Source organism: Peromyscus maniculatus, chromosome 11, assembly GCF_049852395.1.
Source record: "Peromyscus maniculatus bairdii isolate BWxNUB_F1_BW_parent chromosome 11, HU_Pman_BW_mat_3.1, whole genome shotgun sequence".
Taxonomy (NCBI): Eukaryota; Metazoa; Chordata; class Mammalia; order Rodentia; family Cricetidae; genus Peromyscus; species Peromyscus maniculatus.
In genome coordinates, this window is record NC_134862.1 from 35,697,262 (window position 1) to 35,723,178 (window position 25,917).

At 44.7% G+C, this 25,917-nt stretch overlaps 1 protein-coding gene across 18 annotated transcripts in view; it reads right to left on the reverse strand.

The window, feature by feature from the left end:
- The window catches only part of Nckap5 (NCK associated protein 5), a 934,454-nt gene that overhangs the window by 42,681 nt on the left and 865,856 nt on the right, over window positions 1-25,917 (reverse strand). For 15 of the 18 annotated variants that reach the window (XM_076547254.1, XM_076547253.1, XM_076547264.1 and 12 more), the window contains 2 exons: window positions 22,720-23,031; window positions 17,875-18,011 (listed from right to left, as the gene is read on the reverse strand). In XM_076547254.1, coding sequence (XP_076403369.1) covers window positions 17,875-18,011; window positions 22,720-23,031 — 449 coding nt within the window. The remainder of the gene's footprint in view (window positions 1-17,874; window positions 18,012-22,719; window positions 23,032-25,917) is intronic. The other 3 variants (XM_076547261.1, XM_076547267.1, XM_076547266.1) reach the window with 1 other exon arrangement.

The window sequence follows — 25,917 nt, forward strand, 5'->3', positions numbered from 1 at the left end:
ATATTGATTTCCTTTCAGATCTTGGCTACTGTATCCTACCAGAACTATACTTCATGGAGCCTTTCTTAGCAATCCATTTATAATGATAACAGGAGGCAGTGTTGAAAGCATACCTTTAGGAAATACATGTTACACACCACAGAGACACTTGCACACCCACTGTTCATCATTGCGTGGTTTGCAATAGTCAGGAATGGGAATCAGCTTAGACATCCATCAACAGATGAGTAGACAAGAGCCATGTGGTATATGTACACAACAGAATTTTATGTAGGTGTAGAGGTAAATGAAATCATGGCATTTCCAGGGAAATGGATGTAACTGGGAAGTAATTAAGTTAAATGAAATAGGTCAGACTTAGAAAGACACATATTGCATGTACAGCCTAAGTTTAAATTTTATATGTGTATGTACATGCATGCATACATTTATATGTGTGTGTTTATAGTTCATAAGACTAGAAAGCAGACAGGAGAGAGAGGAAAGGGATCTTTAGGGAGATGTGGAGACAGAACATAGGTAGTAAGTAGCAAAGTGTAATTGGAGAGGAAAGGGGACAAGCTGGAAGAGGGAGAAGGCACGGGGACAGTGGTGAGGCAGGGGAATGACTGAGAACAAAGGATAATGACACCTGTGTATGAAGACTTCAAGAAGACTTTCTATGCTAACCTAAAAAATTAGTTTAAAGAAGGCATGTTGTATACAGTGTCTTGTTATGACTGGCATTTTCTGATTTTGTTATTTGAATGGTGAGAATCTGAGAAACAGGTGGCTCACAAATATCACTGACTGGCACTAATTCAAGTTGACACCAAAACCTCCAGACATATTTCAAGACTATTTGTCTAATTCTTCATTAATTAATTAATTAATTAATTAATTCACCATGTCAGTAATTACTAAGTTACATATCAAAGAGAATGTAGAACTTCTTGTTTTCTCAAGTACTTGCTGAATGTAGTTCTTATCCATAATCCATAAATACCCATTTCCCCTAGCTCTGAGTTGGAGGCAGGTCTGCCTTTCTTTACTCATCATTGGGTGTAGCACTATAAAGCCAATTACAAAGCACAAGTTTTAATTAGAATTCTTTCCAATGGAGTATATTGACCTGTAAAATGGCATGACCCACAGATACCTGTCAATAGGTAAAGTGAAGCTGAGGATGAAAAAGGAAAGAAGTGGGATTGATTGATCCATCCATCCATCCACCCACCCATCCATCCATCCATCCATCCATCCATCCATCCATCCATCCATCCATCCATCCATCCACCTATACGTGCATGGATGCATGGGTCCCTCTATCCATTCAATAAATGACCATCAAATTCAAGGAATTATGAGACTGTGACACTCAACAGAAGGCTCTGTCCCCATGGACACATGTTCCAATGAGAAGAAGGGCAGGACTTTTAAGTTCTCTTCCAACACAAAAGCTCTAGGTCAGTAAGTAGGGAGAAGTAGAAACACAGAATTGAGTTTTCGATGTGTTGAGCAATAGCTGCCAGAAAGACTCAAATTTCAGGACGACTTCTGGGATTAGTGAGTACAAATGCGGGCCTGCACACATCTGTGTTCTTGGCTGCTTCTCTGCTCAACAGTTGACACACTGACCTACACAGCTTACAGTATGGGTGTGCCGCTGTCGCATAAGTCACGCTCATAAAACCACTTCTGTTCATCTGTCTGTACATGCCATTGCTCTCTTCCAACCATGCTTTTATCCCCCAATTCACTCACCCCAATGAGAAATTACATTTTCCCATCTACTCAAACCTAATTCTTCAAGATTCACCTAAGAAATTACCTCCAGGAAGAAACCCTGATTACTTAATTCCTTTTTCTTAAGCATCAGTGGTCACAGACAATCCTCCACACAGCCTTTTAGCCAATATTCCATAAACATTTGTCCTGTACTTGGAATCTAATATGAAATATCATCCTTCCTGGGACAACCAGAATGGTCAGAGGAAGATAACAGCCACATCACCATCAGCAGAAAACTTAAATGTTATGGGACTCCAGAGGAGGGGCCTCAGCCTGTGTCTCTGTTCTGACCTTTTGCAATGACCATCTCCAAGTACTTACTTGACATAGGACAATAAAATCCTATCATGGACTATCATGAAGTTATGTGACAAGGTGATAAGGCATGGATGGAAAGGAGTCTGTATGTTTTGGGGCCCTTACATGCTGCTGGTAGCTCTTTCAATTTCCTTGTGTCTTCTCTGTCACTCGCCTGGAAGCTCTGTGAGCAGGGCTGCATTACGTGCTGTCTCCTTCCTGCTCCCCAAAGCACCGAACCTTCATGTCTGTGAGGCTTAATCTTGACTGTCAACCAGAAGGGATAAAGTCCGTCTATGAAAACAAATGTCTGAGGATGTCTGAGAGGGAGATCAGGCTAATGGAGGTTGGAAGGCCTGCCCTACATCTAAGCGGCACCACTCCATGGGCTGGTGAGCTGAATGAACAAAAAGGAGAAAGTGAGCTGAGTCCCAGTATTCATTACTCTCTGCTACCTGACTGTGGAGGCCACGTGACCAGCTGCCTCCTCCTCTTTCGGCCACGCCTTCCCCATGATGGATTGGATCCCTGTGGAACTGTGAGTCCACAAACAACAAAGAAACAAACAAAGTCCTTCCTTAAGCGGCCTTTGTCAGGTCACTGTCACCAGAAGAGTGCTGATTCATGGGGAGTCTCCAAGGTCGTCCCCAAGCACACACAGAATCATGGCAGGCAGAGGATTCACTTAAACCTCCTCCTGTACACGCTGCCTTTTCTTGTGTGTCTTCAAGTCAGCAATGAAAATCCTCCACAGGCAATTGCACAGGGACAGAAGGACAGCGTAGCCATGTATCCTCAAGATGCCGGTGCAAACTAAAGGCCTCCTTTCCCTGCATGTGTGCCTAAGAAGCATTTGTAATTAACCACACCTGATGGTGAGTGACGGCTGGAGCCAACTCCAGACAGGGGTGAGAGCTTCCAGCCAGCCAGTTAATCACAGCAATGAAGAAATGGAGACAAATTCATCTTATCCGGTTACCAATGGCTTCTTTCACACTCGGCCATAAAAGCAACTGATTGCTCTGCCCTTTATCTTTTTAATATGAAAGTGATTTAAGACACCCGCAAAGCTCGCTGCTGGGGATGCAGCTCAGTGGTAGAGCACTTGCCCAGCAAGCACGAGGCCTTGTGTTTCTTCTACAATGATCACACATACACAGACAACACACTCACAGCATACATAAGACACGCGATAGACACATTGTAGACAACACATGACATGTACAGAGGAGGCATACAACAGACATACACAACATAGATACCACAAAAACAACAGAAATAACAGAGATATGTAACAGACATATATGTAACATGCACACAACACACACATAAATATTCACACAACACATACTAGAAATATATAATATACACAGAACAAACACATACAATAGAAACACAACAGATATATAACAACACAACATTTGCAACAGACACATAAAAAACTCAAAACACTCATACAACAATCACAGCTCTTACACAACATACAGCATACACATAATATACATGCATACACCGAAAAAAAAAACCTTCGCATTCATGTATAAAGATAAAACCCAAAGTACAAAGACACTGGGAGAATTATGAAGCTTTATACATTAACTTGGGAATAGGGGAGATTTTGGTCAGAGTTAACTGATGTTTGACCATTATAAAAATGAAACATGCACAAACATGAACTCCACATGAGGATGTCATAGGCAAGTGGAAATCCCCGTGTGAGAAAAGAAGAAGGAAAACCCCTCCCTGACTCTGAAGAGTTTGTGGAAACTGTAATGACAAAGACTAACAAGGTGAGTGAAAACTCTGTGACCGTCACCAGCAGGCTCACAGACACAGGCATCCAGGCCACCTGTGTGCACCTGTGGGGGGTTCCAGAGATGACGACATGACATCATCAGGACTCTGCGCCAGTAACAGGTTACTCCACTGATTGACTCAGTGGAACAGGGTACCAGGAAGTGAGAGAACTGGGCAAGATGGGACCAGACTGGAGGTAGTTGGTCACGGGGCAGGGGGGGCGTGGCTATTGGCAATATCTTGTTAGGGTTCCGCTCTCCTTCCAGCCTAGCATATGAGCTGCTCTATCTACTGGACTCTCACCTCCTTCATGGACTCAAACCTCTGAAACCATGAGCAAATTAAATACTTTCTTCCCTAAGGTTTTCACATTGGCTGTTTTATCACAGGTGCACAAAGGCTACTCCACAATCACCAAGTTCTTCATGGTCCTGGGTGACCTGTGTTGTGCAATCGTGTGTGTGTGTGTGTGTGTGTGTGTGTGTGTGTGTGTGTGTGTGTGTTAAAGCACCATCTGGAAGTAAAAGTGCAGCCTCAGGCACTGGGCCCCATCACCCACCCTGCAGGAGCAGAGTCTCTTGTATTTTTGCCACTGTGTATGCCAGGCTAGCTGGCCCATGAGTTTCTAGAAATTTTCCCATGTGTCTCCCATCTGTGGGAGCACTGGAAATATGGATGCATGCTACTGAATCCAACTTTATGTAGTTTTTTGGGATCCAAACTCAGGTCCTTATGCACACATGGCAAGTGATTTATCCGCTGAGCCGTCTCCCTGGTCCTCTCAGGTCCTTTTATGTCTTGCAAACACTTCCTGGGACACTGGGAGAAATAATCTATGCGAGCATACCTTTTGGGTTTCCACAAAGACACAACCGATCCTATAGTCGTGTCTTCTGAAGAATCCTATTCACACTCAGGAATATATTTAGAAGAACCTCATGAGAAGGGTCTTAGGGCTTCTTTGTCATGATCAACACCATGACCAAAAACAACTTGTGGAGGAAAGGGTTTATTTCAGCTTACAGTTCCACACCACAGTCCATCATAGAAGGAAGTCAGTGAGGCAGGAACTGAGGCAGAAGCCACAGAGGAGTGCTGCTCATGGGCTTGCTCTTCACAGCTTGGTCAACCTGCTTTCTTATAGAATCCAAGACCAACAGGCCAGGGGTGGCAGTGCCCACAGTGAGCTGGGCCCTCTCACATCCATCACCCATCAAGAAAATATAGTACAGGCTTGTCCACAGGCCAATCTAGTGGCAGTTTTCTCAACTGAGGTTCCCTCTTCCAAAATGACTCCAGCTTGGGTCAAGCTGACATGAGCCAGCACAAAAGGAATACCACAGAATGCAAAGAGTCAAAGCGATGCGTCACAGCATGAGGACTGAATAAACCAAGACAAAGGAGAGGTTCACGGAAAAGTCAAGCAGGAGAGAAGAAACACTTCAAATGATGCCTCTGAGGTGGGGGCTTCCAAAACAGTGCAAGACAGTAGGGAAGTCGGGAGTCAATCCCCCATCTCCTTTCTGTGGGCACACAGTCCAGAGCCAGCTCAGTCTGTGGGAAGGAAGTCTTCTTCTCTAATTAAATCCCTCCAAGAGTGAGTTGATTTAGCCCTTTATCATAAAAATCCCTGCTCTAATTAAACACAGAATTCCCCTCTCCCTGATTTACCCTTACAGTATTTCCAGCCCCTATACAGGGGTGTCTGCGCGCAGTGCCACTGAGTGATGGTTTGGGATATTACTGCTCATTGCCAGAGTAAATACAAAGGAAGGAGAATGCTGCTGGCCTTGTTTCAGGGAAGTTTAAATCAGTTCTTTCTTCCTCAGAATGAATTTGAACAACAGATATTTCCCCTAATGAAACTGTAGAGCCCTGGCTAATTTATGAGGTGGCTTACCTTTCTGGGGCTTCAGCTTTATATTATTCAGCTTACACATTATTTTAAAGTCCCTGTGCTCTGTGCTCTTATTTGAACATTCTAAACTTTAAATTATTCCATATTTTTCCTTCCTTCTTTTTTTTCCCCACTGCTAGGGATTGAACTCGGGGCCCTGTGCATACTAGGCAAGCGTTCTATTACTGAGCTATATCTCAGCCCTTTTTAATTTGAGGTAAAATCTCATTAGGTAGTCCATGCTCGGCTTGAACACTCGCCTCAGCCTTCCAAGCAGTGGTGTTTGCAAGTGTGCACCAACCAACCCAGTTTCTCTTGCTTTTTTGATAAAGAATAATTCTCACCCTGTGAGCACTCTGTGGGGTGAAATTCTACAGTCTACTGTTATATTGAAATATGCCTTGGCGAGGTGGCAAGATGGGTGTTATGTAGCAGAGGGAAGGGATGCTCAGAGAGGCCAGCATCTTCCATCCAAGATCATGAAGCCAACAGCTGGAACAGCCAAGGCTAGAGACCAGGTGTCCCTTCCAGACCTGGGCATCTTTGGCACACAGCCAGATGGCTTTGGGGCTATGGGTTTTAGAATTCTAGAAAGAATCCTACTGTGTGAGGCTTTGAATAAAGGTTGATAATTTTCTTGGTAAGACTTCTGGTTGCTGGTTAGGAAGGAACCAACCCTCTCCTCCAAGATAATCTGCTTTGGTGTATAGTAAGTATGTATTTCTAGGTTTTGGCCTAAAGCAGGGCAGGCAGGCTGAGCAAATGTTTGAAATAGTTTCTTCCTAGATTCTTAAAGTCTCAGAGTAAGGTACACAGGACGACAGGAACATATGTGCCTTGGTCTGTGATGGCTAGTATTGATTGATAGGATCTAGAATCATCTATGAGATAAACCTCTGGGCATGTCTGTGGGGAGTTTCTAGATTAGATTAATGGAGGTGGGGGAAAATCCACCTTGAATGTGGATGGCACCATCCCATGGGCTGGGGTCCTGGACTGAACAAAAAGGAGAAAATGAGCTGACACGAGCATTCATCTCCCTCTCTTTCCTGTCTGTGGATGCCAGGTGAGCAGCCGCCTCACATTATTGCCGTCACGCCTCCTCTGCCATGGTGGTCTACATCCCTTGGGACTATATGCCAAAATAAAGGCCTCCATTCTTTAAGTTCCTTTGTCAGGAATTTTGTTATGGCCATGAGACAAGTAACTAACACACCTCCCTTCCAGCACCTCAGAGGCCTAATGTGGCTTTTCTCCTCTTGCACACTATAATAATTCTAGAAAGATCTTTCTTCATTCTTTCCTCTAATTGCTCCACTTCTTCAAGGAAGTGTCTTGTATAGATCTACCTGAGGGTTTCATTAGATTGTTATTAATCTTTTTTGTCTTAACCATTCAGTAGGAATACGTGTGGCAAGGGACTCTCTCCAAATGTCACTATGTACTTTTAAGCCAAATATGAAACTCTGTGTTCCCAAAAGACACTTAAACACCTGTTGACAATGGTTCCTTTTTCATGTCTTTTCTCATCTAATTGCAATTTACCTGCCTCACTCGAGCATGGTGAGGATTAAGCATCCTGGAGTCACTTTCAAGTCTGTGAAGGATTTCTGCCTCCTTGGGGCACATGTTCCCTAAGAGAGACAGAACTGCAACACTAATGAGAGACTTTGTGTGCCTCAGCCTCTGACAGTCTGTGCTCAGCCTCCTCCTAACTCCTGACAAAGGCGCCAGAAACTGGTCAGCGGTCACCACCACAAGGCCCAGGAGGCCCAGGAGATGGCTTAGTCGGCAAAGCACTTGCCTAGAAAGTATGAGGACTTCAGGCTGGATCCAAGAATCCTAGCAAAAGCCAGATGTGACAGAGCACATCTGTAAACCCAGTAGTCTTACAACAAGATGGGAGGCAGAGACATGAGAACCCTTCGAAAGAACATGGGCCAGCTAGCCTGGTGTACGCATCAGAGGACAAGAAACCGTGTCTCAAACAAGGTAGGATTTGAGGACTGACACTCCTAAGGTCTCCTCCACAAGCACACCATGGCATGCATGCAGCTATGTTCCCAGAGGTACATGCACACACATTACACACACACACACACACACACACACACACACACACACACACACACACACACACACACATACACACCTTAAATTTTAATTTTAAAAATCCCTTTTGAAGGATACACATCATAATGGCTGGATTTGCAGCTGGAACTGGCCTTAGTGCCCCTGCTGGCCTTGGAGAATGTGGCAGCTGTTATATTCTGACTCAAACATTTGACAGGTTCTCTCACCCGGTGAACATTTCCTGTGCCCAAAGGTTAATCCACTCTAGGCTGCTGCTTGTCACTGCTGACATCTGCCCATTTACTTTTTGCTGTTGGGAGCCATCCTATGCATTACAGTCTTGTAGCAGCTCCAGACAACAGCTCCTGGCCCCTTGGAGCAGTGACAACCCAAATATCTCCAGAAATTGCTGTTTCCCACATATGGCACAACTCACTGGCTTGATGATTGGGTATGAACCCTCAATATATTATGTGGGGTAGGGAGCTCTGCATATGAAAAGTCATCCTTGGTCACATGGACAGGATTGCATAAATATTGGGGTTCCCAGAAGCAACACCCACAGCTCTTATCATGCCACACTTTACGCTGTTGCTTTTACAGGAAGCAGGTGGGGAGCATGTACTGTGTATAAACAAAGTCACAGGCTATCTTAAATCCTTTTTTCTGTTTTTAGTTTCAGCTTCATGGTCTGGTTTTCTTTCAGCCCTGGTGGCCAAGGAGTCACAGCACCAAGTAAAACCTTCGGACCCCACCCCCAACCCCACCACACACCTAATTCCTACCAATCAAGGACTGAAAAGCTTTTCTTAAAAAAGTATTCTGAGTCACAATAAAAACTCAAGGGGCAAAACACTGAGGATGCTATGGTAATGACAGGGAGTCAAGAATGTCCATCAAAGAGGACAAACTCTGGAGGGTTTGCATCTCTTCCCTCCAAATGTCTCATTAGGGTTTCCAGGCTTGGCCTCCATCTCTTTCATCTCCTGCAGTCCAATTTAATTGAGTGATGTCCTCGCTACGGCATGTTGCTCTTTGGACAGGAGGGTAAACTCATTCTGTCCATCACTGCATTTGCTTTCTTAAGGGCCTTGCGATGTGCACGCTGCTCAAGTAATTAAATGCAGGTCATGTCCCAGCTTCCCCTCTCCAGCCTGTCTGAGGGCACAGTGGGTTCCTTCTGATAGCTAGTTCCTGACCACATGATTCTGGGAAGCTGGCTGGATTGCTTTTGTTTGTTTCATTATTGCATGTGACACCTTGGGCCACCGGAAGCCTCCAAGCTCAGAGAGCCACGGATTCAAAGTGAACAACTGGAAGGCATTTGGTTTTCTGAAGGTCCCTAAGTGGAGATGCAGAGAAAGTGGAGAGGCTGGTCCTGCCGAGGGACTCAGAGCAGACTGCTGGTTGCGGTCAGTACTTGACATGTGTCAGCCTCCTTTCACGCTAGGTGACAAAACCCTGCATGTCAGCGCTTCCTGCTCTTCCACTCGGGGCTGGAGTGGACTTGTCAGAAACACAGCCAACTGGGCACGGGGGTGGGGGTGGGGGGTGTGGGGGGTGGGGATGGTGATTGATAAAGAGCTTGCCTGGTAAGCGTGAAGATTCGAGTTCAATCCTCAGAATCTGCAGTTAAGATAGAGGTGTGAGTGTGGAAGCATGTGCTGGAGAGAGGGTTCAGAGCATGCTCGGCTCTTACACAGGACCCAAGTTTTATTCCCAGCACCCACATCTGGGGGCTTACAACCATCTATCACTCCAGTTCCAGGAGTATCCAATGTGTCTAGCCTCTGGAAGCACCTGCACTAACAAGTACATACCCCCACAGAGAAATACACAAACACACATAATTTTAAAAACACGAGTTTAAAAAAGTCAGTGTGCTGATGTATGCTTGTAATCTCAGCACATGCAGGGATATAGTGAGCTCCAAACGTCTTTCAGTCTTCACCTTCACAGGACCCGAGTTCAATGCCCTGAACTAAGGTAGCTCTAGTGTCCATTTTAAACAACAGAATCTGTCTGGGGATATCTGGAGTGACTGTAATGAGTTTGGATTTTAGTTTAACCCAAATGCTGATTCTGCACATTACACAGATTCGTCATCTTTAAGTGATGCCCCAGATGAGCACTTTAAAATAGATGCAACTTTGTGTGAATTCTCTATAATACAGCAAAATCTGATAGCTCTATTAATAGGCAGCCTTTGGCCTTGGGAAGGCGTGATGGCAGGTTTTTTAAAATTCATCATCTCTGCATAATTAGTTGTGAATCTCTAAATATTCAAGCTGAAGAATGAACTGGGAACCAGGGCCCTCATCGCTCAGTGTCCCTTTCAATATTGTCCTACAGTCATCATTTCCTTGTGTTTTTCTAATTACTGCAAAACCAATTGTTTTTAACTCAGCTGCCCCAGCTCTGTGTAATTTGTTGGCTGTAATTACCTTGAAGTGCAGAAAACGCATTTCTTATTCAGCAAACTGAAGCTTGACGAGGTGAGCATCATCAGGTGGCCACGAGAACCTAGTCCCAAAGCTTTGCTTATTTCCCTTAACCACTGCATTTTGTGTACATGGGTTATGAGAAACAGGGAGTCCTCTTCAACGGGCCCCATATTGTAGTGATCTATAGACTCCAGTAGGGTTTCATTTGAAGATTTGTATGTGCATGTGGATGTTTGTTCATGTGTAGGGTGCTTTTGCATGTACGTACATGTGCACAAGAGCATGTAAGCCAGAGGTCAACCTGGAGCTGTCCACCCTGTCTTTAGAGATGGAGTTTCTTATTGGCTTGGAATACACTGAAAGCTGGGCTGGCCGGTCAATAATCCTGAGGGATCTGCCTGTCTTTGCCTCTCCAGCTCTGGACTACTAAACGGTCAAGTTTTTGTTTGCTTATTTAAACAAGGGTTCTGGGTATTGAACTTGGGTCTTCATACTTGCTCGGCAAGCACTTGACCGACTGAATCATTTCCCCAGCCCACAGGGCATCCAGTGTAATAAAGGCAAATGAAAAACAAACAGTAGTGTGAGGAAAGCAAAAAGCCAGTGTATACTTTAGGGCCCTTGTTAGAGAAGGACTGGATAGGAAATTTTTCTGAAAATGATACTTTAAAAATTTAATGTATGCGTACAAATAATTTTTAATTAACATTTATTCATGGGTGTTGTAGAATATTATTCTAAGGTATGCTACTTTTGTTTATGTTGCATTTGTTTAATGCTGTGAAGTTGTGACACTGTGCCTATCTAGAACACCTGATGGTCTGATAAAGAGCTGAAAGGCCAGTAGCGAGGAGGGAAAAAGAAATTGATGGGGCTGGCAGGCAGAGAGAATAAACAGGAGGAGAAAGAAGAGGAGAGGAAGGAGCAAGAGAGAGAAGGAGGAGGACACAAGGGACCAGCCACTCAGCCACACAATCAGCAATGGAGTAAGAAAGAAAGATATACAGAAATAGAAAAAGGTAAAAGCCCAGAGGCAAAAGATAGATGGGATAATTTAAGTTAAGAAAAAGCTGTCAAGAAACAAGCCAAGCTAAGGCTGGGCATTTATAATTAAGAATAAGCCTCCATGTGTGATTTATTTGGAGCTGGATGGTGGGCCCCCCAAAGAGTAAAAAACAACCAACAACACATGGGGGGGAGATATCTTAGGGGTTAAGAGCATTTGCTCCTTTTACAGAGAATCTGGGCTTGGTACCTAATACTTGCAACTCAAGTTACAATGGACCTGACTTGCTCTTCTGGCCTCTGTGGGCAACTGCATGCATGTCGTGTACACGCAGGCAAGATACTTATACACATAAAATTAGTAAGTCACCATAGAAGAAAGGGCAAATCACTGTAATTGTAAGAGGCAGAGGTTGGAGGGGTTTGGAGCAAAAACAATGGCTTTTGGGCACAAAGTTGCAGTGGTTACCTCCAGAAGATCAAGCCAGTCAACATGCCAGCATGGAGTGGAAGAGGGTTTGGGAACTCTCCACCCCTAACTGTGGAGCTGTGGAGAGTTGATGGCTTCTGGAGAAGAGAGTTGTTTTCTTTAAGGGTGTAGTTCCTGGTCATTTAACCATGTTCCAGTGGGTGGCCTAACACTCAAGAGTATATGGGTGGCACTCATTGGAGAAATGGGTTAGTTTTTAAAAAGACAGCAGGAAATTGGGGGTGCGTGTAAAGAGGTATGCTGGATCTGGGAGGAGTCTGGGGTAAATATGATCAAAATACATTGTAAAAATTCTCAAGGGATTAGTAAAAATATGTTTTAATCTTATAATTATGTTCTTAGACAATTTCACACATGTACACAACACAGTGAACAAACATCTACACATCCAGTCTCTCCCATGTCTCTACCACCTTGCCTACCCTAACTCCTCCCCACAAATCTCTCCATTATGAACAAGTCTATTCATTTTGTTCCGTGACCCACTGACCAGGGGACCATCTGAGTGACTACAATCGGGAGCTAAAAGTATTATTTTACCAGAATTAACTGAGAATGTCATTACAAAGTGTATCTTAAAATCAGTATTAATCAACATCAATGAACATGGTTCATGAGCCAGACATTTATTTACTCAATAAGCAGATTTTTATAGCATATCAGATCTTGCACGAGGTCTTTCTCTGAGACATGACACTATCCTTTTCCGGAAGGGGCACAGACTCCCAAACCCTTGGCGATTCCCGTAAGTGAATCCAGCTTGGTGAACCTTGAACAGTCAGTGTTAGGTTAGGGGTGCTTGATTTCTTCATCTATAAAATCAAGACAAAACATCTCTTTTATAAAGTTTTCATGAGGAGCAAGTGAGAAAACCTGAAGAAGAAGCCACTGGCCTTTCAGAGTCCACTTGCCAGTACCAACAGCAATGCCAGAGTCTGTGGACTGGGATGCAAAGGATTCCTCTGCATGCTGTACTGACAGAGTGAAGGGATTCAAGGAGGAATAAACAGCATCTTCCACAGAAATGGAACAGGGATAACATAGTTAGTCCGTGAGCCTCGGGTGAGCCAATTTTTATGCAAATGTAAGTATCCTTGCTAGAGTGTCCTGCTGCCATTCTTAGAGGGAAACCATGGGTTCAAAAAAAAAAAAAAAAAGGTCACATTTCTCAGGCAAAGCCCCAGGGCAAAGGGGGGGCTGGACCTGGCTTTGCCAGTTTGTTTGGTTTTCCAAAGCACCGAGAAGTGGAACTACAGCATGACCCAGCTATGCCACTTCTGAGTGTTTACCTGAAGGTCTCCACATCAGCATGGCACAGAGGTACACAGGCATCAGTGTTTACTGTAGTATGACTCGCTATAGCTAAGTTATGGAATCAATCTAGGTGTCCAACGAAAGAGGAATGGGTACTGTGGTCTACACACATGACGGAAATTTTCTGAGCCGTCAAAAAGAAGGACGTTACGACATTTGTAAGGAAATGGTTGCATCATGAGATAACCACACTAGGTAAACGAAGTTCTTCTTAGAAAGATAAATATCATGTATTTTCTCTTAGTTTTAGTTCTCAGGTTTTATATAGAAATAGAAAATCATGGATGTGTATATGATGTGAAAGTGTCTAGGGAACACAAGGCACTAATCAGAGGAGGGAAGGGTAAGGAAGTATAGGGGGCATATGCTCAGCATAACATGTATGTGTGTGTGTGTGTGTGTGTGTGTGTGTGTGTGTGTGTATGTTTGAGCTATGCCCTGAAGCACTGCCCCTAGTGAGGCAACTGTAACTGTTACATCTGCCTATGACCTTGAGGTACCTGCCCCTGGGGCATGGCCGCTGGGGACCCTTATTAAGACCTGGGATGCATGTATGCAGTTCTCTCTTGGTAACCTCGTGGTTTGGATGCTGAAGATCTTGGACCAAACAGATCAGCATGGGACATAGCTCAGCTTTCCCAGACCCTGTGATAAATCTCCCATGGTTGTGAGTTAACCCCCAAATAAATTCCCCTGATTATTAAGCTGACTCTGTGGATTGCTAGTGATTTAATCGCAATATATATGCATGACAACTTAAAATAAAAGTAAAAATTCACTTCGTTGTGGTATGATCGCCATACAACAAGGTGTATATATTTAATATGTGCAGATTGATGAATTTGGAGGTCAGGTCTCCTGGGAGGCTGGATTTTGTGAGTCATGAAGATGCACTGGAAAGCTTTAAGCAAAGGGATCAGGTCATGGCATACTGCATTTGGGGGAGAGTACATTGATGGCAATGCAGATAATGAACTGACTGGGCCCAGGGCAGGTAGAGGGGGAGACAATGGGGCCATATAACCCAGCTGAGGACTCAGGCTGTGCCAGGGGCAGAGGAGGTGAATCCGAGGCAGATCTAAGATGTGTGGGAGGGACGCTAGCAGGACTTTGGAATAGCCAACATGGGGTGAGACCATGAAGAGCCAAGGACACTATGGGAATTTCTAAAGTGATGGTGCATGGCATTTGTTGGAGATGAAAAGCCTAGGAGGCAGGGCAGCTCTCTATAGAGAACAAAAGAGATTCAGTTTGGATTTATTTATTTATTCATTTAAATTTTTTTTTGGGGGGGCCTAAGCTGGCAGGGCTGATGCTATGACTTAGCTATGGATTGTCTCTCAAATGCCCATGTGGTAATGGCCTGGTTCCCGGTTGGATGCTGTTGGGAGCTGGTGGAGACATTCAAGAGGTGGTGTCTAGGGTTGTTTAAAGTCATCAGAGGCATGCATGCCTTGAAGAATCAGGATCGAGGGAGCCATCTCCTTCGCTTCCTTTCAGATGAGGTGAGCACTCCTGCCCTCTCCCAGGATTCCTGCCAGGATGCACTTCTCCTCCAGAGTCGACACCAAGAGAGGCAGTTTGTCAAGGACTGGACCTTTTTTCTTTGGAAGCTGATGATAATGACGACTTTGGTCTTGGAGTTAAATGTTTAGCCCTAATGTATTAGTGCTCTAATACTGAGTTACATCTTAGCTCTCCAGTTTTGAGACGGGGTCTTAATTATGTTGCTCAATCTGTGCCCTTATTCTTAGTCCCCTCAACCCTGACCTCCGGAGTAGCTGGGATTACAGGTGTGAGCCACCCTGCCAGCCTGGCTGGCTGGCTCTATGCCATTTGGTTGCAGTAAAAGAGTTGACTGGCAGAAGAGCTGATGATGGTGAGGGGTGGCCATGTGGATGAGGCAGGAGCTCACCAGCAGCATATTCTGCTTTCTTTGATTACTACTTAACATAACGAGTTTCATCACGGCTATTTCATACATGTATATAATGTACTTTGACCATATTCAACCCCATTACCCTCTATTGCCCCCTCTCCCTCCTGCTGATCCCTTTCCTCTTCCCAACAAGTCCCCTTTCTGCTAGCATCTCCCCCAACATCTGTTGATTTTAACTAGGGTTTCTTGCATGTATCTGAGTCAGGGGTTACTTAGAGATGCAGGGCAGAGGGGATGCTAGCAGGAGCAGGGATGAGGGGTTATCTAGAGGAGTGTTAGTGGTGGGCCATTTAATGGAATGAGCATCTTACCATTGGTTAGCCCACGAAAGCCAATGTTTCTCCTTTCTCCAACAACTATTACCTTCCTACAGACCGTCAGCCGGGGGTGGGGCCGTGTGACCTACGTCCCTTCCTCCACGATGGGACACTGACATGCCCAATCCTTTGCTGTGGGTTATCACAGCTATTGGTGGTTCAAGAGCATATTATTTGCTTTTCAAGCAACCCAGATACAGGGGTTCCAGCAGAGTTAAGACTCCCTTCCTCTGGTCTTTGCATCCAGAGGCGGGGCTCTCCCGCTGTCCCTTTCCATTCCTTCTGTTGGCTTACGTGGACTGCTCTGGACTGCCCTCTTCCCCACCTCCTCTGCGCCTGCAGTCCTCCGTGCCGAGGCCCTGTCTGCACATGTGGGAAAAGAATATTTTCTCTTCTCAGCTGGCAAATTAGAGTGGGTAGCTCCGTGGAAACAAAGTGACAAAATGACTCTCTGCTCCCTCACCCACTGGGCCACCTACTCAGTCTCTGGAATCCTGTATCTGTGGGCAGACTCCGCTAACAAGTGGACTCTTAACATTTCTCCGTCAAGCAAAAGAAACCAACTTTGGAAGAAAAGATGCGTGTTTACCTTGGTGCCTTATGAGCAGGGAGGCAGATATGTTCTGTCGCACTTGACATAATACAAGGAAGCGAGCTGGCAGGCTGGGCACGTGGCTCAGCTGGTTGCTTATACCACTATGAACAGCATGGTTGTGAAGTTCAACGTCCCTGGCTAGCTTTCTTTCTGAAGCAGGATTGGCAATAGAAAAAAACCTTCTCTCTCAGTGCTTAAAAATATGTATATTCCTAAACACAAAAATATAACCTGCTCAGTCTGTATAATGTTACTTATAAGTATGTATTTTGGAATATTTATGTGTACACACACACACACACACACACACACACACACACATGCATACACCATATATTTAACAGCTGTTAAAGAAAAAGAAGCCATGCTTTGAAAGAGCAAGGGAAGGTACATGGAAAGGTTTTGGAGGGAAGAAAGAGAGGGTGGAAATGATGAATTATAATCTCCAAAAATATTTAGAAGCATGTATATTCAGGGCTGGGGATGTAGCTCAGCTGACAGAGTGCCTGATTAGCATGCCCAGAGCTCTGGCTTCCATCCCCGTCCCACATGAACCAGGTGTGGTGGGGCACACCTGGAATCCCAGCCCTCAGGAGGTGGGGGCAGTAAGAGAAAGAGCGCAGGGTCATCCTAAACTATAGGTCTGGGCTACGTGAGATCTGTCAGTCAGCATTTCCTCACAGATGAACTCTTAACACACTGTGGTCTGCTGTCTGCTTTTCTGTGAATCCACCCTGGGTTGCCAGAAACATCTTAATGATGCAGTGGAGAATCATGGCCCCGTGCGTCCAGTTTGTAGAACATCTAAGAATCTCTCATTGATCTGAGTCTTAGTGCTTTGTTCCTTGCTTCGTAGAAGTCATGAGAAAAGCAGGTCACATGGTCCAAATGCACAGAACTGTGAGAAGAACAGAACAGTCCTTGCCCCATTGATCATTCTCTTTCTGTCCCCAAATGGAAGATGGCCTTTAAGAAGTAACCAACTGCTGACTGCATAAGCTTCCAGTTTAATATTAATTCTGAGTAGCGGTTGAGCCATAGGTAAAAGTTTCTATGTTGCTATGAACTGGATGTGGTTTGGACCCTTCATGACCATGCCCCCAGTTGGGTGTTTTGAGGGGTGAGATGGTTAATTTTAACTGAACTTGACAGAAAATATGATTACATGAGGAGAGAATCTCTATGAGGAGAGGAATTATTTAGAACAAGCTCGGCTGTGGGCACGTCTGTAGAATGCCTTAATTGTTAATTTGATAAGAGCTTATTGTGGGGAGCAGCATCCCCTAGGCAGGGGTTCCTGAATAGTAGAAGAGAGGAGATGCAAGAAGTTCAGACTCAGGGTTTTATTCTCTTTGCTCTTAACCGTAGATATGGTAACGCTTTAAGTTCCTGCCCTGACTTCCTGCAATAATGGTCTATGATCTGGAAATGCAGGCCAAAGAAACCCTTTCCTCTCAAAGTTGCTTTTTGTCTGGGGTATTTGTCACAGAAACTGATATGAAAACCCAGCAGGAGGTTATGGAGTGTTTCAGTGGTAAAGCCTGGTAGAGCCTGGATGCTGGAGGTGCTTCACGGGGCTGCTGTGTGTGTGGATCTTTGAAGATGCTGCCCAGCTCTGGTTTCAGCTTAGCTCTCTCTTCCTTGCAGCTACCACCAGGTGAAGAGGTCCTAGCTGTAAACTTCTGCTGCCTTGGAAAGGAACCATTTCACAGTGCCCTACTACCGTGGACTGAAATCCCTTGAAAGTCAGCTGAAATGCACCGATTCTCCCTTATATTATTTCTGTCCAGTATTTTATCACAGAGATCAGGAAAGTAACTGATACAGACTTGGTAAACCCACGTGAAGATTTGATTTAAAATTAGATCTATCTCTATAGGGTTCAAGGAGCTCAGATTTTGCAATCAGGACACACAGGTAGATGGTACCCCCTCACCTGGGTCTCAGTGGTAGCATCTTCACCCCTCCATCCTGAAAGGGGCTCACTTGCCACTGCATCCTCAGCAGAGTCAAATGAGGGGCCAGGCTGGGTCTTTGACTCTGCTTCATTCTGCTTTTGGAAACTGGTTTTTCCTAAATGAAGGAAGGCATGTTAAATAAAAAACAGACTTTCACCGACCTTTGACAAATTCAGGAAAGGAGAGGGGGCACATTTAAAAATAGAGTGAAGGTCTGAATATAGGGAAAGTTGGGTCTCCTGACATTCTGCTCCCCATTTGAGTCTATGTTGCCCAAATATTTTCATAACTGTGTATACGTATTTACAGAGGAGACCTAAAGCTTATTGCCCTGAGATCTGACATCTTTCAAAACAGGTTGAGACTTTCCACATTAAAACAGGTTCAGCAAGCAAACTGTAAGGAAACAGTAAGGCTATCTTTCAAACAATGTTGTTTATCAAATAATGAACACATCTTGGAGGCTGCTGAGGTTTAAATGTGAAATGGTTCCCATAGGCTCATGCATCTGGGTACTTGGTCCCAGCTGGCCATGCTGCTTCAGAAGGTTCTGGAACCTTTAAAAAGGTTGTGCTTCACTAGAGGAAGTGGGTCAGGAGGAAGAGACCGTGAGGCTTCATAGCCTGGCCCCACTTCCGGTTCTCTTTATTTTCTGAGTGTGTATGCGATATGACCAGTCAGCCTCCTGCTCCTACTGTGTCTCCTCCCATCTGTTCTGTCTTCCCCACTGTGACGGGGGGGCTGCATCTCCTCGGAGGAACTGTGGACCCAAATGAACCCTTTCCCTCTTAAGTGCTTTAGTTTTATCACAGCAATGAGAAGAGAACTTCGGAGGACTAATACTAGATCCCTTACGAACTGCCATGGAGAAGATCTGATTTTTCAGCCTTTCCTAAACATCATGGAGCAGTGGATCCTTGTTTTCCATTGCTGTTTTGTTTTTTTTTTTTAAAAAAAGACCTTTGTGTATGTATATATTATGTGCTGAGCATACTCTTCCTTCTACACCCCTACTCACCTTTTTCTGCCTCCCCTCACTCCTGTTAGTTCCCTTTTGTGCCCTTCCACAGTTTTACTTTTACTTTAACACACACACACACACACACACACACACACACACACACATACACACACAATTTTATGTATCTACAGAAGAGTCAGAAGAAACGCATGATATTTGCCTTTCTGAGACGGGCGTCATTCTCTTAGTATGCTAATCTACAGTCGCATGCATTTTGCCGCAAATGACATGACTTTGTTCTTCATCACAAGTGAACGAATTTCCACTATGTATACAAATCACACTTTCTTTATCTGCTGATGGATACCTAGGCTGGTGCCACAGCTCAGCCCTTGTGACCAGTGCTGCAGTGAGAACAGATGTACAGGGGTACCTGGGATGCCTTGTTTCGGAGTCCTTTGGAGAAATATCCAGGAGTGATATAACTGGGTCATATGGAAGATTTACTAGTTTTTTGAGGGATCTCCACACTGACTTGCATAGTAGCTGGACGGTTTAAATTCCCACTAGCAGTGTCTCAGGCTTCCCTTTGGTCCACATCCTCATCAGCATTTGTTGCTCCTTGTTTCCTTAATAACCTTTATTCTAACTGTGGTAGGACAGAATTTTAATGTGTTCTGACTTACAATTCTCTGATGGCTAGGGAAGACGAGCATGTTTCTCGTGTGTTTATTGTTGAAGCTGAAGGATCCCAATGGTGACTCTCTTTAAGAATGATCAAGGAAGGTGTTCTGTAAGTCAGCGTCCTATTGTGGCATATATATTTATAGATATAGATGGGGACACACACACACACACACACACACACACACACACACCGATACAGATATGGAACATCTGATGAAAACATACATGAGAAGAATGGAAGTATTTTCAGGAGAACAATGCAACCAGAAATAAATATTAAGCAAATTGTGCCAATCTCAGAATGACAAATACTGTATGTTTTCTCGCATATTTTCTATAGCTACCCCAAAACCATGTATTTACAGAGGACATGAAAATAGAAGGGAAAGTATGTAGGGGGGCAAAGGGGACCAGCAGGAGAGAGGGGGACAGAGCGGGGAGGGAGTTTGAAGAAGAGCAGGCACAACACGCAATATACTTGTATGAAAACTTTAAAAAATAAGTTAAAAAAACCCACCCTAATTATCCATAGGACATGCCACACAGCCCTCCACAGCAGTTTGCTTGGGTGAGAAAATAAGGCAATTAGACTTTTATTAACACTGTGAAATGTGTTCGGATGCCTCCGTGTTTGAAATGGGGTTAAGGAAATGGCCATGTTCACCTGTGTAAATCGTACAGGAAGTAGCTGTTGGGAAGGAAGGAAATGAAACCTGCCTTCCTTTTCGTTCCTGAAACTTTTGCACGGCATAATTTTTCGCCTAACAAATGGTCACCGAGGAAAGCATCAGAAAGCAGCCCTGATTCCGTGGGTGTCATGGACTGGAGACTTCAGGGTGGGTGACCCCAAGATGGCCTCCTGTCTGCTCACCTCACTGTCTCCCATATACAACCTTTTTACACCTCTTTGTGACAATTTAATTAAGACACAACCCTTGGGATTCGGATGCAGTGAATATAAGTGGCAAGATCAGAACAATCTCCTTCCTGTCCCCTTCTTATGGAGCAATTCAAAGCTTGTGGTTTCTATTCAATTTGTTATAATGACAGTGTTTAATCATGGAGTCTACTCGGCAGCCCGCTGCCGAATTGAGGTCACACATGCGACTATTCAGGCATAGAGCACATAATCTATAACTAAGATTTCGCCCCTGAAGCTCTGGAGGCTGGGCCATTAATTAACACTGCACTTATTTCAAAAATAATATGCATTACGGCCTTTAAAAATGTAACCTTGGCTGGGAAGGAGCGCAAGTCCTGATGAGGCCCCTTGGCCATTGCTGTCTCTGTGTGAAGAATTTAGTCACAGGAACAGTCTGATACATCCATTCAAACATGTTTAATTAACAGCCTTCTCGTCTAAGTTCTCAGAAACCTGTAATATAACCCTTGCATGTGGCTCCTTTCCGACCTTCTAGCCATAAACAAAAGCATTGTTTCAGAGTTCTAGCTCATGTGCTAATACACATCTTGTCAGCGCCACAACCACACCTGTTAAGAATTATTGAGCATCATCCTGGTCTGCAATAAATATTTTTAATCGAGGAACAATGGAAACACTTTGACCCTTAGCTTGGCCTCGTCTTTACTCATAAAAGTGTCTTTCCATTGATTGCAGGCAGGTCTCTATGGGAAGGCGAGTTACTTTCCTCTTCAGTCAACACACAATCTACTGCTGATCAATCACACTACGTCTTTATAGTTTAGCAGCATGTAAATGTACAGTAATAAGATAGAAGTATGTCAGGAGACTTATATAGTTTCTGTTTAGAGGACACACAACATTCTACTTACATCAGTGTGTTGGGGCTACATTTTTCTATATTCAATTTATCCTTTTTTAAAAGATGTCCTTTATTTTTAATCATGTGTATAGATGTGTCTCTGTGCAGGCATATGAGTGCAGCACCTTCAGGGGCCACAGAGGGTATTGGATCCTCTGGAGCTGGAGTCATAGGCAGTAGTGAGCTGCCCAGTGAAGGTTCTAGGAACTAAACTCAGGTCCTCTTCAAGAGCAATACACATCTTTAACTGCTGAGTTGTCTCTCCAACCCCTATATTCAATAAGGCTTACATGGATTTTTTTAAAGATAAATCTCATGAATATATATTGCATGCTTTTGTTTCTTCATCAATTTACATAGCCATCTATTGGTGTGCTGTTTCCTCCTATGAATGCCTACCCTGCAGTGGGTAGCCATTCCATCTTTGATCTGGAAGTTCCAACCCCCATTGAGGCTTCGGTAACTGTCACGCCTACAAGGCGGGGCCAATAGAGGACCTTGAAGACCCGAGATCCAGATGTGCCGCCTCTCTTGTCTTGGTTCCTTTTTTTTTTTTTTTTAGACTAGGCTGGCCTTGAACTCACAGAGATCCACCTGGCTCTGCCTCCCGAGTGTGCTGGGATTAAAGGCGTTTGCCACCACCGCCCAGCCTCTCTTGGTTCCTGGACCCTGGAAGCTGGAGGTAGACTGAGCAGAGTTCTCCAGAGAACACCGCCGGACTGTGCTAAGTCTTTCTCAGACCCTGCAACCTACCTATCTCTTCACTTGTAAGTTATGGCACTAAATAAACCCCCCTTTTAGCTATGTGGGGTGGCCTTAATAATTTCACCAATACCACCCCTTAACAAAATACTATAAGTTGATAATGTCATTTTGTTAATTAGTGCATGTGTGTATGTTTATGAGTGTGTACATGCGTGTGATTGTGTGTGTGTGTGTGTGTGTGTGTGTGTGTGTGTGTATTCTGCTGTGTGGAGAATGGATAGAAACTTGGGGTGTTGTTCTTCAGACATCTTGTATAGCATCTCTCACTTGGTGTGTACTGATTTGTCTGGACTTGCTGCAAGCCCCAGGGATTGGTCTTTCTCTAACTCTCAACACTGAGATTGCAGACATGCTTTTTCACATGGGTTCCAGGAATTGGACTACAGTTCCTGTGATTGCTAATGTAAGCTCTTTACCCACTGAGCCATCTTTCCAGCCCCTGATAAGGTCTCATGTGTGTTGTTCCACTTTTTGGTTGAGGGTACACAGAGATTTCCATAAATCTGCATTTTAGTGGGGCAGAGGTCACTGGGTGACTTGTCTCCTGCTGGGCAGTTTTACATGTTCATCAGCAAACATGCTATTATGGTGGGAACAATTCCATTGGAAAGTAGATGGCACTTTACCTGAGGAGGTGGGCTTGGGAAGGTGACTCTGCGGACGCATCCCTCTGGCCGTCATGCTGGGGTCCGATATGGAATGGATGATGGTGGACTCAGAGGAGTTCTGGCTGTCTGTGGAGGAAGGCACTTCACGTTCCAGGGTTTGGGCTCTGGCAGAGGAAGCTAAGCAAGGGGCTGGCTGGAGAGGCGGGAGGGGCTCAGTGTCCTCTGGGGAGCCCGGCTGGCATATGTATCGTCCCATCGAGCGGTTTCCTGAGTCTGGGAGAGGGAAGGTTCCAATCCCACTGTCCAGTGTTCTCATCTGGCAGTTTGATTCTAACATAGAGAAAAACAGAGAAAAATTAGAGCGGGATGACAGAAAATAGGAAAACAACGGTTCTTCTTTGCATATGATCTGGAGGAGAGGAGGCAGCCTGAGGGAGGTATTTAGAAGAAGAATTTAGATAAAGGACTGGTAAGACAGCTCAGTTGGCAAAAACACTTACTCGTCTTGGAAGCTTGGTGACCCGCATGTGCCCATGGAAAGGTGGAAGGAGAGAAAAACACTCCATAGAACTGTTCTCTGCCGTCCCCATGCCCACTGTGGCAAACATGCCCCTCCCCCAACACTGTGTGGATTCACACGCACGATGATGATGATGATGATGATGATAACATAAAGGAAAAACAACACATTTGAAAACCAGTGTACTAAATATCCAGTGAGATGCATGAATATGAAAGTATCTCCTTCACATAAGGAGGTAAGAAGGTTGGCCCATTATGGGTGGCCACAGTTGCACGCCCATATGCACTAGACCGTTCTCTAGAGTGTCGAGAGAAAAAGGATCCATCATTAGAGACCAACCATTATTTTTGATTATCTTTATTTCAGTCTGGGGCTCCTATGGCTTCAATTAGGTGAAGTTTAATAACAGAAATAAAGTGTGTAATGAGCACACATAACTGACCCGGGTGATGTCCTGACAAAGGGGGTGGCGTGTCTCTTGCATGAATTATCACCACTCAGTGGCTGACTCAGTCCCAGCCTCTAAAGTGGACAGTGAGGACAGGTTATTCCAAATGTACTTAGGGGTCAGAGCAGCGACAACCATGTGATATGCGTGTGATAGACACCTTTTAAAGAAGGGCTACTCTGAATTACTACTTTATGTAGTGACAAAACTCATCACAGCCCTTTGTGTGTGTTCGTGTGTGTGTGTGTGTGTGTGTGTGTGTGTGTGTGTGTGTGTGTGTAAGTGAAGGGCAAAGGTCAATGTCTGGTGTCTTCCTCAATCATGTTCCACCTTATTTTTTAATTTATGTGTATTAGTGTTTTTGCCTGAATGTATGTACATGCACCATGAGTGCAGTGCCCCCAGAGGCCAGAAGAGGGCGATGGATTCCTGGGAACTGGAGTTGTAAGGGGCCATCTCGGTGCTGGAAGCCAAAGCTGAGTCCTTGGCAGGGGCAGCATTTGCTCTTTACTGATGAGCCATCTCTCCAGCCCCCTTCACTTTATGTTTTGAGACATGGCCTCCCACTGAACTTGAGGCACATCCATCCAGCTAGACTAGCTAGCCAGTGAGCTCTTCTTTCTCAGCTTGGGTTTACAGCTGTCTCCACTGCTGGCTTTTCCCATAGGTCCTGGGGGATCCAACTCAGGTCCTCATGCTTGCATGGTGAAGCATTTTACTAAGACATCTCCCTAGTTCCACCTTTTGGATTTTTCATTCCTTCCAGACAGCCCAGTATTTTCTAAATCAGATTAAGCTGATTTTACCACACATATGACAAATTCAGTACATTCTATCTCATCTTCAGAAAAAGTTTATGTAGAAAATTTCTGTCAAAAATTACTCCTTATTTAATTTCTAAGATGGAAATGTGGTTTATAAAAGCTAATGAGGTAGCCTCCAAAATCTGGTTGTAATGTAGAGTTTCTGCTCATACAGTAAAACTTCAGAGTGAAATGTCCTTGTTACCTTACGGGGCCTTGCAAGTCTAGACATGGGTCAGAGATAGAACTCAGCACTGTTTGGACATGGACGGGGTGGAAGAGCCAAGGCATCATCTTTGTTTTTACTGGCCACCATGTCCCCGGTGCTTTATGGAACGGTGGCTTGTGGGATGGCTGCCATCTGAGTTGGGGGCGGGGTGTCTCTGCACAAGAGTGGGCTCCAGTTCCTTGTAGGCTGCTCCAAGCATTAACGTTTGCTCTTTAGCCAATCTCTGGAATTTAGAATGGCATCTGTCACACTGAGGGTAGAAAAGGGACGGGATCATAAATGGTAACATGGGTCAAACACTCAGTGTGCTGATGACGTATTAGGACAGACCCGAGAGGCAAACAATGTTATCTGTGCCACATATAACCCCATTTCATCATCAGTTAGTATCAAACTCCAATATGCCCATCACCCCGCTCTCCTCCTTAAACGTCTTTGCTGTAAGTAGTAGCAAACTGAAACTTTTCTTTTTCATTTTTTTGGTTTTTGTGAAACAGGGTTTCTCTGGGTAGCTTTGGAGCCTTTCCTGGAACTCACTTGGTAGCCCAGGCTGGCCTCGAACTCACAGAGATCCGCCTGGCTCTGCCTCCTGAGTGCTGGGATTAAAGGCATGTGCCACCACCACCTGGCACACTGAAACTTTTCTAATACAGAGGGGAAAAAAGGACAAAGAAGGTGGATTTTCTAGGACCTGGAAATTTTAGTACTTTTTTTTGGAAATACTAGGAAGCTGTGGTGATTTCACTCAGAAATATCTTCCATAGGCTCAGGCATCCCAACACTTGGTTCTCAGTAGGTGGTGCCATTTGGGGAGGTTACAGAACCTCCGGGAGGGGAGCCTTGTTGGAGAAAGTACAACATGGAGGTGGCTTTGAGTGTTAGTTAGTTGTCTTGTCCCACTTCCAGGTCACTCTCTCTGCTTCCTCCTCTGACGGTTGAGATGTGAGCTCTCAGCTTCTCTGTTCCCTCTGCTGCCATGCCCATCACTTGCTGCTCTGTATGGTCAGCACAATGGATGGACTTTTATCTCCCTGGAACTGTGAGAACAAATAAACTCTTCCTTCTGCAAGTTGTCTTGGTAACGATAGTTTATTAAGATAATTTATTACAGCAACAGCGAAGTAGCTAATGTAGAAGCAGAGTTCCTGCATGAAGAGGGGCTTCCGTCTTCACAGGATACCTGGAATGGGGCAGAGCACAGCCCCCATCTTCA